Below are 12871 nucleotides of genomic sequence, written 5' to 3'. Positions count from 1 at the left end.
TTGGCACTGGATCAGAGACAAACAGCGCCAGTCAGTCAGGGTTACGTCGGAACCTCAGAGATGGTGCACTCTAAGGACACATGCTCACAATGGATGCCGGCCAAAAAGAACTGGTCATATCAACACACATGTTGACGAACCAGCTGCAAATCTTGTACTAGCTTTGGAAGACATACTGTACATGTAATATATAGATATCCTCAAAGATTTATAATCAGAGAAAAGGTCATTAATTTACGTCGAAATAGCTGTTGAATGTGAATAAATTAATGATGATGATGGCTTGGTTTGCTTGAGAGATAAAATTCAAAGCCTGATTGCAGCTTTAACATTGATTGTTGTCTTTTTTTCCACCTCATCTTGATGGCCGTAATAAAAAACAACGACAGACACCTCAGCTTGTGGCCATCTGTAGGCCGACTGCTACCATGACTTCATTTCTACAGCGGTGACCTCCTGCAGGTGGGACCCTCACGCTGCTGTGATCCAGGAGTCCAACTTTTGTCCTTGATGGCTTGTGCGTTTCTGGAGAGTTTCTTTTCCCCATTTTCCATCTAAAGTTATGAGGCAGATGTTTTGCTTTTGATGTACAACGCGCAGGGCCCGTGTGATCTCTTTATGTTCAGCCTGGGCGCTTCTGACATGAGCCCCCTCAAAGCGCCACGATTTATCAGGCGGCCGTAATCCAGTAACGAGTGTCATATCCACGGCATGTGTGAGGGAAATTTATACAGTATATAACATGATGACTGATTTACGGCTCCCTCGCAAACATTCTCTCTCCAGTGTTGTGCCTCTGTGCTCGTCACATTGTTTACATGCACACATATCAACTTTAAGTCATCATATTCCGACATCTGATTGGAGTGGAGAGCTGTAAGGTTAATTTGTGCGATTGACAGACACAATTTCAGCCAATCCTACCCCAACTTTAAGGGATTGTTGTTCAGTGTCTAAGCAAGAGATGTGTTGATTTTATAACATGACATAACAATAGAGCTGTAATGTTACGAGACTTACACTTTTACCTTTTTAAGTTGAAATATTATGAAATAAAAGTCAGAATATTCAACTAAAAATGACAACTATAAGAATGAAGTGTAATTTTGCAAGCACAAAGTTGTGATGTTACAAGAATTACTGTATTAACAGAAAAACAGATTTCCTACAGGACTATAAGCCACACTTTTCTGTGGAGCAGACAAGTCCGTGAGGACCAAGTAGCTCTTTGTCTGACAGGAGCCGATCATAAGAAAACTCACAAAAGTCTGATCAACCCATTGGAAATTGCAGGAGTTCATTACGCAAAATAACAGTCTGACTGACGGGGTCATCTTAGAAAGAATGCTAAAATCACCAAACAGCAACTTAATACTAAAAAGGTATACCTAAGAAATATACAAGCCAAGGACCAATATGGGTTTAGAAAAAACACAACTATTTTAACTGTTTTTATTCTAAACTCGTATTGATACTTGTCTTGTATATTTCTTACCTACTTTTTGAGTGTTAAGTTGCTGTGTGATGATTTTCTAAGACTTTCATATTGAGTAATGACCATTTTCGATGAGTTGACAAGCTTGAAGGGGAAAAACACTTTTTCACCCAACTGTACTTGTTCACACCGCACGGTGTTCTAGTGGTTCACATGTAAGCCACACAATCAGGAGATCAGGACGACCTGGGTTCGATTTTCCATTGACATATAATGTAGGGTATTACGAAATAACAAACGCCCTAACCCTTACCTTTTCAAACACAAGACCTCCAATGCTGAAGGATGTTATCATTCTAAACTGAGATATTTTGTCAACAAAATGTTCCCCACAAATCAAAGCTGCCTTCCAGCGAGTCATCATGGCACTCGATTTGAAGCTCAACTCCAATTTGTAGCACTTGGAAATGTAACTGGAGTCTGTTTATTCCCCAAAATGAAACAGCAGCTTTAATAAAAGCCTTACCAGCGACATCTTCATCTCATCAGCGTGTGTGTAACTTATGAGCACATTGACAAATAAAAAATGGATAAACAAAGATAAAGTGTCTTGTTAAAGATGTCAGGCCACCAGCGCAGATTCATAATTATGACTGTGATTCAATTCTCATAATGTGGTTTTGATGTTGGTGATGGAGATTACTTTCTCGTCTTGGTTGGTTGGTCGGTTTGGTGGCCTGGGAAGGTCACTACATATGTTCTTCATCAAGTATCAATAGTTTAACTTAATAGTTTTAGGGCCAAACTGAAAAGAAAACAAATATCGGGCAAAAAAGTTGTAATTCTATGAGGGGAAAAAATCGTCATATCAGAAAATATTAGAAAATTTATATTCAGAAAATACAAATGTATTGTAGTGTAATCTAAATAGTACAAATTATGACTAGATTACAATATACTGGAGCAACTGAGACTCCTGAAGGAAGTTGGGATCAGAAGACAGACCCAACAGAAGGCAATTAAAGATGTGTCATATTGAAGGCACCCCCTGTGCCCCTTCAACCCCCCCCCCCCCCCACCCATAAAAATTTGTAATGTTATGAAAATGAAGACCCATTTTTTGAGAATAAAAAGGGTAGTATTACGGGAATAGAAATAACGTGATGATTTCTATGCAGCACCCATGTTGGGGTGATCAAACAAGATGCTTGAGAATAGTAAAAATAAGACGATAATGACTTGAGAGTATAAGCTGTAAAAAAATAAAATAAAATTTTAACTCAGATTTTGAACTTGAGTTTTGATGGCGTATTCAAGGTTGGAGGGAAGGGGGGGTGGTAACTCCTCCACGGCAGTGCTGCATCTGGGTGCCAGCTGCAGTTTTCGCGATGCACGTCAGGCTCCGGCACGTGAAACTGATTGGGGTCACTGGAGGGTCTGATTCAATACACAGCTGATGGAGTGACAGCGGGGGTGGGGGTGTTCGGAGGAATGCTATCAGATTATGAACGAAGTTTACAGTGACGTGTCTAAGATCACAAGTGCCACTTAAAACTTCACTGTTAGGATGCAATAAATGAATATTTTTCTCTGCTTATAAATGTTTTATTGGACAAGAACGATACAAATCGCATCCCATGATGGTGAACATGAAACATCTTATTAGACATGAAATATTAACTGTAAAAGGAAGCACAGCACTACATGGAAAGTAGACTTCAAATGATTGCAGTGTTAGAATAAATACACTTAAAACGAGGTTAACTGTGATGGTTGGTGACAGTAGGTCTTCATTATAAATACATCTGTTCGACAGGAAGTGGGCGTGTCCTGATTCTGTCATGCACGTCTGACTTTTTCAAGGCAAGCGTTTTGACCAAGGCACTCAACATTTACAATTAACGTACAAAGTTACAGTAGAAAGCAACTTGTTTGGCCCTCATCATCCTACGGGTACCTTTTTCCAACTAGAACATACACTTATAAAGCTGCTTAAAAATAGCTCTTAGCTACACTAGCTCTAACTAGCTACCCCTTAACCCTGCCAGGTGTTGAGTAAACTATGTCCTAAGATCAAATAAAGTACATACAGTATACGTGACAAAGCTGTGACAATGTGCTGAATGGTCCCCAACATCCACCTCCACAGAAACCAGCGTCCCCAGCTTTCAGCTCCTTCGTCCCAACTGGGTCTTTTAGGCCTTCTCCAGTGACTTGTAGTATTCCTTCAGCACGGCCCAGGCCTTTGGCGCCATGAAACCGTCCGGAGGGTTGCCCCCCTCGCGGGCCAACTTGCGCATGCGTGTCCCTGAGATGAAGTCGTAATCTTGATGGCTGCGGTCAGAACATAAACACGGGTGTCACTTTGACTTTCAAAATCAGTTTCCGAATGTTCCGTATTATTATATTAAAAGGGACCTTTTATGATTTTTCCACTTTTCTGACCTATAAATGTTAGAATGTTGTATTTTCGTGTTAAACGATGCCAAATTTTCAGATAATTTGAGGTTTGTGCATTTCAGCCCTGAAAGAAGTTTGTGATGGTTCCAGAGAGTTTCACTGGCTTCCTGTGATGTCACAGTGAGACAGACTTCCTTATATGGGCGTGCCTTCCTCCCTGCTCTGCTGCACGCTTTTTGTGGAAGATTTCACCGTGTTAGCACCGTATTTACTTTGTGAAAGCAAGCAGTTGTCTGTGTAGCATTATAGAGTGTGCATACAGGGAACGTCTGATTCAGAGGTGAGGCTGCTGCATGTGGATCTAACAAAGAAAGCACCTGCAACAAGTGATTCTGTTGACGAATTTAAGGCAAGAAACAAACAAAAAAACGAACAGGCATACAGTGCGTCGTTAGTCACGGCAAGGCTGAAAATGCGGACAAACGTGCCTCCAAACTCCTCCATCCCTCCGCTTTCTGGTTGTAGTTTGCAAAGGATGCTCACTACAGGTAAATTGATGTTAAGTTCATTCAACAGTTCATGTCATATTTGTCACAATTGTTTTTTTAATGTAAAACTGCACGTTAAAAAGTCATTAACGGGTCTCTTGGTATAGATTGTTTGTACCACATGAGTGCAGTGTAAATTAAAAATCATCATCTCCACCACCATAATCCCACTCCACGCCAACCCTCGCCTCTCCCTATCCCTGTTGTTTGCAAAATCAAGTTAAAAGTGATATAGTCATTTGTAATAATTTTTGCATTGTTTTCTGCATGTAAAACTATAATTATTGTCTGTAAAATGCGGTTTGTGTTCAAATTTGTGGAGGTCTCAAAAGGATTAATTGGATTTATATTTTCTATTTTAGTTTAAGTCAGACCTTCTGGAACGGATTAAGGACGCTAACCAAGGCACCACTGTATATGGTATGACATGAGATTGAATTTCTGGATTATTAAGTTGATTGATTTCTTATCTAAAATGTTGGTCATAAGTAAGAAGGCTCTTTCCCTTAGCATACATCACGCAGTGTCTTCAATGTCATGAATCTTATTGCAGTGACATGACAATTTAAAAATATGCATGTGTGTCATCACATTTTTGCTCATTTTGGGTGGAAATTAGTCATTTTCAATAACTGGCACGTAGTGGTTGGTGGTTTGTCATTCTGCTGATGCCATGCAGCAAAACATGACACACACAGAGGATCTCATAATGTAACCCATATGGAGCCAAGTCCACAGCCACATTGTTTGAGTTACATTTATATTCATATTAGAAGCAGCGTGGCTGTTGTCGCACTGCAGTCTATTGATTAGTCATTAACAGAATAGACATTCCAGTAAATCTATGATGAGCTGTCTTGACTAATGAAGCTTATTATGTGACATGACTCTATGACTATCCATTCTATAGTTAGATTCTGTGACGCCAGTAAAGCACCGCTATAGGCGCATTGTTTGAGGGACATTAGTATTCAAATTAGAAGCAGGCTGCTGTGAACGGAACCATGACTTCTTAAAAAAAGAATGACCATCAGCTTGGAAGTGCAGACCGAACGTGTTCTATGCAGACTTGTGCACTGTATGTTCCTGATTAAAAGCTGTCAACATTCCCCGACCAGCGGGCGGAGTTAGTTACGTAGCTAGTATGTTGCAGGTTGCGTCTGACATTGGTTTCATGAACTTAGTATGCATTTTGTCGTTTTAACGGAGAGCACATTTCGGGAGATGAGGAGCAACTTTGTACTTACTTTTTGGGCTCGTAGAAGTCCATTGCTCGTTTGAGCTTGTTGTAAGCGGCGACTTTGAAAGGAAGAATCTCCAAGGTGATGAGGCCGGGAGCCATGGTGAGGACCTTGGCCCCGTGACTGGGCTCGTACAGGTCTTTCCCCGTGTCAGGATGCGGCATGCCGGCGGGGTCACGGCCCACAATGTAGAAGTTGGCACCGGCCACCATTCGAGCCCTGCAGTGCCATTGAACCTGCCGAAGGAGGGCCAAATTAGACGACGATTCCCAGTACAAAAAAATTCAGATCGCTAACCTCCGTCGGGCCGGCGTACATCATGGGCGAGGGAAAGATAGCGACGATGGTAGAGTCCGGATTTAGGACGCCCTCCTCGAGCACGGCGGCATGCTGCTTCATTCTCCAGGGTAGGGGCACGTCGTCATCTTTGGTCCAGCCTCCCAGCGGGTGCAGCAACAGGACGGGCCGGCGGTAGCCCCGCTCGGTCAGACGCTTATGGGTGTCCTGCATCAGCAGAGCATGGCCGTTGTGTACTGGGTTACGCAGCTGGAAGGCAAACACGGCATCTGCGGAGGGTAAAAGTAGATTGGTTGAAACATTGATTACATGATTGGGATATGTTGGTCTTCTGTGTAAATGGGGGGGGGGCATGTAGCGCAGTGTGTCCCCTTAGTCCAGAATACCGTGGTGCTGTGTGAAAGGACAGCACTGCTATTTACAATTGCTATGTCAGGTGTCTCAAACACACCTGCATTCTTTTCTTTAAACTTCTGTTTGAGCTCCGTGGGTGTCAGTCTGTACTGGTCCAGTCCGTCGCCCCAGTATATCCGATCAAGCACCTGTAGGTCGCCCCCGACCAGCCAGTCGCCGCTTTCCATCACCATCTGAAATACAGAATCCGCAAGGGTCAGGCCAGTAGACACAAATTCAAACATAACCCAGACTCGAGACAACCGTAAAAGCTGCACGGTGCTGGAGCGGCTCCAAGCTGAGGTCTAATAAAGTCCAGACTTATCAAGTCCGAAGCAGTGGGCACACGGCTGTTTAAATCAAATTCTCTGGCGTTGTTAAATAGTCAAGGCAATCCTGGCGTGACGACTCCCAACTTGGCCGCAACCTTAAACTAAATGGATCCACAATAAAGCACTTTGAAGACATTTCTCCCGTCTTGAGCTTCATGAAAAATGTCACAGAGGAGTTATAGCCAATGGCTGCTGCTGCTGCTGCTGAGAGTCTGTCAGAATATTGCTGCAGACTTTTACTACAGAAACTCAACTTCCCCACTGTGGGAATTAACGTCTTCTACAAGTAAACAACAAGAAGAAGAGAACATCTTCAGAGGTGTGGTTAAAAGTTGTGTCGACATTAAATCATCATTACTTGATTTGTTTCCCTGTCCGCTAATTAATTCCCGCCCGTGTACAACTTTTCTGAGACGAGTCACGGAAAGCGTTTAACATCCTTATCCTGTGCAGAGATCGACGGCTCTGTTTATTTTGGAGAAGGGGGGGGGGCAGTCTGCATTCGTGAATCAGTGCGCACGTGTGCTATGTTGATTCATCGCAAGGGCTGGGTTCAAACGCGTGGAGAGCAAATAAACAAGCGCTGCACCAGGGCTTCAGAGCAAGAGGGCTCCTGTCTGACTGGCCAACAGGTAAACAGGAAAGTGGATTAAAGTGCACGTAATACAGAGCAGGTTGCTCCTGCTAGTTCGAGGTGTGTTGAGAGGCTGTCTCCTGGGTGTGGATTAATCGCATATGCACATAATCGTTACAGAGTGACACTTTAATGACAGTTGGTTGAACACACGCTCGGGTGTGGCTACGTAGGTGCTTGAGGACAAACGAGGCGAAACAGATGCTAAAATTAAAAATGAGGACATACTCCCTTCCTTGTCAATCTCCTGTGTATTTATTCTCAAGCCCGTTTGCTTGTACTTTCACTTCTATAGAGCTTATTACTGAATACCCCTTACTATGGATATCTTATTTTGAGTTTGTCTGATTACAGGAGATACATCGGGAGACCAGTCTGCACTGTTTGAGCATTTGGATTTTGGATGACAGCTTTAAGTGCAAAAAGCTTTTTTCCCCCACACATTTTAACAGCACACGGGCCCATCATTGAGTGATGGCATCAAACTGTGCTCCTTTCAAACCCAGTCCAACCTGGGAGTTGCCCGGTTGTGTCAGTTAAGATTGAGCTGCACCACCTGTGTTGCTAAGGCCATGTCCAAACAAACAGGGCCTTTTTTTAAATTTCATTCATTCATTCATTTTCTATCGCTTTTCCTCATGAGGGTCGCGGGGGGGGGGGGGGCTGGAGCCCATCCCAGGCGCCTTTGGGCGAGAGGTGGGGTACATCCTGGACTGGTCGCCAGCTAATCACAGAGCACATATAGACAAACAACCATTCACACTCACGTTCATACCTATGGACAATTTGGAGTCGCCAATTAACCTAGCATGTTTTTGGAATGTGGGAGGAAACCGGAGTACCAGGAGAAAACCCACGCATGCACAGGGAGAACATGCAAACCCCACACAGAGATGGCTGAGAGTGGAATTGAACCCTGTTCTCCTAGCTGTGAGGTCTGCGTGCTAACCACTCGACCGCCGTGCCGCCCTTTTTTAATTTAAAGAAACATATTTTTTAATGCCTTTTGTCCACAAAGAAGCTTTTTTTCCCACCTTTGGTCAGAAAATCTCTTCAGTTCAGCTACTATCCAGGCACTAACCTTGATGTAGGGATGGTTCTTGCAGGTGGTGCCCCATTGGCGAGCACAGCGCTCCTCCTTGCGGTGCTCATAGAACTCGGGGTTGCGAAGGATGGCCACACGCTTGCCTTCGTAGACCAGCACCATGGCCGTCACACCATCCAAGCGCTCTTTATCCTCTGAAGCCACCGGCAACACCACCGGCACAGACAGGTTGATGACACCACCTGGAGAAAAGGTAGGAATACAGATTGATTATAAAACACACCAAGACAGGGTCCTCGTGGACCTGCCAGGTCCACTTCCAACTGGACTTTATGTCCAGCCAAAAATGCTTGTTTGGGCTTCTCTCGAACAGATTTTTCATCAACTGATTCTGAAGGTTCTGTGGCATCAAGAGGTGACCCGGTGGACCCTTATGTGGTCCCAATGAGCTGACCAAGCAGCTGCTTCACATTAAAACTCCCACAAGCCAGCGAGGCAGACACAAATTGGACTTTGTTTATTTTTGCAGTAAAGTTTGCAGAGTCCATATGTAGCTTTGACGGACGTTGTCAGAGAGGAATTTGTTTCACTACAGTTCACTGCGCGCTAAACGAGATGTCAATCTAGGATTCTAGACACCTCATTTACATACTTTTGTGTTATAATATCAGTCACATGCACTATTTTTCCGAGTACTGAACTCTTATCTCTGGCTCTGCGTGCATTCATGCTTTTCTTCCCCACCTCCAGTGACAGATGTTTATAAGCTTGCCAAGATCTGAAAATGATATACAATCTATGCTAATTCTTTTTTTAAAAAAAGTGTGTATTTTTTTTTATTGAACTGCCCGTGTGTATAACAAAATGTTTGGCGTGACAACACACACAGTTCAGAAATTGGAAAAGGGTCAAAAAAAAGAATAGAAGAAAATTTTTTGTTTTTGTACTTTTTTTGTACTTGGAACGTTCGTGAAGCTTGATAAGTTGCTGTAATTGCACTCAAAACAAAATGTGATTCTCCTTTTTTTGCCAAACTAAAGTTCAGTACAAACTGTCCTTACTGATGCAAGACCACCGCTCTTCAAAAAAAAAGAACATGTAAATCAACTTTTCAGCCACGATGCAATAACTTTAGTGATGACTGTGCAGCTTTACTTTTTAAAGCAGGACATACTCAATGTTGTCAATATAAATAATGTTAATAATCACAAGTACTCCTTAGGTTGAGTGTTATGTAAAATTGTGTGCGATGGAAAAGTGCCTACAGAGTGCTTTAGTTGAGTATTTTGTGAGCTCTCAACTCCACCTAGTGGCAATTCAGGTGTACAGCAAGACTAAATTAATTTCCTCTACCAAAACATCTTAACGTTACCGTCTAGTAGACAGTCAAAGTGGAGGCATTGAAGATACTCCCGCTCCCTCATGAAGCCGTTGAGTGGAGTGGCCCAGCCTTCAGCCAGAACTTGTACCCACTGCAAGTCCACCTGAGAGTCATATCATCATCATCAGTGACTTGGTTGGATGGATGATAGAACAAGTAGATGTACCTTCCCAATCTGAAGAGCAGGCAGCGTCTCCGCATCCGCCTTGGCCAGGTCTAGTTTGTTCTCCTGAACATACAACTCTTTTACCTCATAGGTGGCGTCAACAGGCACGATGTCCTGCAAAAGTGACACAAAAGATTGCTCATCATTGCTTGGGTATCGTCATAAAACAGTGGTAACGTTCCCATACCTTCTCCTGAAGCAGGTCAACCAGCTGCTGTATGCACTCATTCACGCTGCATGAGTCTGTCTTCAGCACGAGCTCGGGGGCCTCCGGTTTCTCATATTCCGAGTCGATGCCGGTGAAACCTGGACATGAAAGCTCATGTGACACTCAAGTTGACGCATGGAAACAACGGTAAGCGCTCATTTGTCATTTAGTCTGGGTTTCCAAAGTGGGTTACTGTCAGGTTCAAACTCCTGTGACACTTGTAAAAACACTTAAATACAGAAATACAGAAGAGACAGACAACAATATTTAAAGTTACACGCAGCAAGGAGAGTGAAACCACATACCCACTCTGATTATGCAGTTCACACTTTATTCTCTTTTGGGGGTCCCAACTGGGGGGGTGGGCAGTTGCACGAGCTGTATTTGTCAATGTTTGTGTGTATATGTGAGAGTAATTACTTTTATTGTTTTATGAGTTCTTATCTTGGCACATTCTTGCAGGATTAACATGAACATCTGTAGGGTTGCTGTTGGCGCATCCAGGCACCTCCAGGGGCGCTGGGGTCTCTAATCAGGGTCACAGGAACATTCCCTCTTCAGCACATTCAAACACTTTCTATTGTCTAAGCAAATGGATATAAGGTTGATAACTAACACTATATTCATTCTATCTACATTTTATTCTAACAGTAACCAAAGCTCCTTACCATAGGATAGAGTAGGAACCAGTAAATTGAGAGCTTTGCCTTTCGGCTCAGAAATGCACCACACATTGACACACAGAAAAACCGCCTCTACCTCTGATTTCGCCTGCTCTGGCTCTCTTGTAGAGGCCCTTCACATCCCTCTGCTCGCACACATCCAGCGGGGCGTCCACAAACACTTCAAAGAAAGGCAGCCCGGCGGCCTCGTGGATCTTTCTGGCATTCAGACGATCCTGAGGGTGAAGGTGAAGGACAGTCAGCAAAAACATTGGGAGTGTGCTTGAAGAACCACGACAATCATGTGAAGACCAACTGAGAAGAGCACTGCATCAATTTTAACGGTTTGAATCATTTTTACACTTTGCCCGAACATATAAATAATAATAATTACTGAAATATTTCATGACACTGGTATTTGAGCCAGTTGTGAAGGCGGAGGAACTAATCCCTCGAAAACTGTGCCAACTATCACCAGCAAGGCAAGCTATCCAAATCTACATCACTTAAATTGAGGAACGGAGGAAGCCAAAGTACTTGTCAAAAACATCATGAAACTGTACAAATACTCAGAATGACATTTTTCTAATAATGAAAAAATGATACACAGCAAGAGCATATCAAGAATCAATCATAGGGTTAACTACCGCGATAAATCAATATTTCGTCACCCCCCTATTCTATACTCACCCTGCCATAGGGAGAGATGAAGCTGGCGAGACAGACGAGACCAGCGTCTGCAAAAAGCCTTGCAACTTCAGCAATGCGGCGAATGTTTTCTTCTCGGTCCTCTGGGCTGAATCCCAAGTTCTTGTTCAAGCCCTGGCGGATGTTGTCCCCATCCAGGGTGTAGCAGGGTATCCCGTGGCAGACCAGGTACTCCTCTAGGGCCATGCTCACTGTGGTCTTCCCAGCACCAGACAAACCTTGAAACAGCAGACAACATCTGGCTCTTAAGATGCAGAAACATGAGGATATAAGTCACAGCTACCACATCCAAACTTACCAGTGAGCCAAACTGTGCATCCTCGGAAGCCCCCTCTGGTGCCCACCACTTGCCCACGCTTGTTCCTGCTCACGTGGTGTGCTTGATAGGTGACATTAGTGGCACGTTGCATCCCCTGTAGTTATTTGGATTCATTAGAATACTCCACATTAGCATGAGAAAGGTCTTCCATGTTACTGTACTGCATGAGAGAAATGCTGAAACTTTACGAAACAAATTACCAAGGTCACCAGACATGAGGGGAAAGTTTATTCATTTTCTATCGCTTATCCTCATGAGGTTCATGGGCGTGCTGGAGCCTATAGCAGCTGTCTTCGGGCGAGAGGCGGGGTAGACCCTGGTCGCCAGCCAATCACAGGGCACATATAGACAAACAACCATTCACACACACATTCATACCTATGGATAATTTGGAGTCGCCAATTAACCTAGCATGTTTTTGGAATGTGGGAGGAAACCGGAGTACCCGAAGAACTGGACTGGTGGCCAGCCAATCACAGGGCACACATATAGACAAACAACCATTCACACTCACATTCATACCTATGGACAATTTGGAGTTGCCAATTAACCTAGCATGTTTTTGGAATGTGTGAGGAAACCGGGAATTTTTATTTATTGTTTTTGGTAAATTCTTTATTTTACAGTATAATAAAGCAAAGAATGAAATGTGAATGAAAGAGCTTAACAAATACCTAAACAATCTTCTGGGCATCTTTCATAGCGACCGGTACCAGGCCGCGTCCCGGTGGTTGGGTACCCTTGGTGTAAACGCTATTGAGCCATCTAAAACAAGGTCTCCCCAAAGTCCAGCTAAGCAGCGCCAGTCTAGCTGTGCTAACCCACTATGTATTAGGTTCGATTGTACCCAGCTGGCAGTTTTTCTTACATGAATAAATGGCTGTGAATTACAGCAACATGGCCGGAAAACACTCACCCAGTTCTCAGTCGCGTTGCTCAACTTCTGCTTCTTGTGCGAGTTCCCGTACGTCTCCATGTTGTCCGCCGCTCCGCTGCTTTAAAAGCCGATAAATTGTGGGTGTTCCGTCCAGGTATCCTCCGAGGAAGCGGCGACTAGCAACAGGAACCGGGAAAAGCCACGTAGCAGCGGAAGAGGTGACGT

The 12871-nt window shown here is 43.7% G+C and overlaps 2 protein-coding genes across 7 annotated transcripts in view; one reads left to right on the top strand and one right to left on the bottom strand.

The window, feature by feature from the left end:
- Positions 1-12871, top strand: part of sgms2a (sphingomyelin synthase 2a) — a 56063-nt gene that overhangs the window by 34819 nt on the left and 8373 nt on the right. Inside the window, exons 1-4 of one of the 6 annotated variants that reach the window (XM_058070820.1) lie at positions 7985-8578; positions 8699-10227; positions 10543-10617; positions 10872-11086. The exons of 1 other annotated variant lie outside the window; for it this stretch is intronic. The gene's annotated coding sequence lies outside the window, so the exon portion shown is untranslated. 4 more of the 6 variants (XM_058070814.1, XM_058070806.1, XM_058070828.1 and 1 more) reach the window with 4 other exon arrangements.
- Positions 3030-12859, bottom strand: papss1 (3'-phosphoadenosine 5'-phosphosulfate synthase 1). The gene is made up of 12 exons (XM_058070784.1): positions 12686-12859; positions 11749-11863; positions 11433-11668; positions 10840-10978; positions 10060-10178; positions 9873-9986; positions 9698-9809; positions 8362-8567; positions 6373-6508; positions 5922-6190; positions 5631-5860; positions 3030-3769 (listed from the first exon to the last, which is right to left on the bottom strand). Exons 1-12 carry the CDS (start codon positions 12743-12745, stop codon positions 3631-3633), a joined length of 1875 nt encoding a protein of 624 aa, XP_057926767.1. The 5' UTR covers positions 12746-12859; the 3' UTR covers positions 3030-3630.

This window comes from Doryrhamphus excisus, chromosome 1 (assembly GCF_030265055.1).
Source record: "Doryrhamphus excisus isolate RoL2022-K1 chromosome 1, RoL_Dexc_1.0, whole genome shotgun sequence".
Lineage (NCBI taxonomy): Eukaryota > Metazoa > Chordata > Actinopteri > Syngnathiformes > Syngnathidae > Doryrhamphus > Doryrhamphus excisus.
This window is presented reverse-complemented; position numbering and strand designations above follow the sequence as displayed.

Excerpts from the sequence above, each read along its gene's own strand:
- papss1 (XM_058070784.1), bottom strand. The coding sequence starts at position 12,745 with ATGGAGACGTACGGGAACTCGCACAAGAAGCAGAAGTTGAGCAACGCG. Across the intron at positions 11,669-11,748 it reads ATGCACAGTTTGGCTCACTG|GTTTGTCTGGTGCTGGGAAG; the intron begins GTAAGTTTGGAT and ends TGCTGTTTCAAG. Across the intron at positions 8,568-9,697 it reads CTTTGACTGTCTACTAGACG|GTGGTGTCATCAACCTGTCT; the intron begins GTAACGTTAAGA and ends CCTTTTCTCCAG.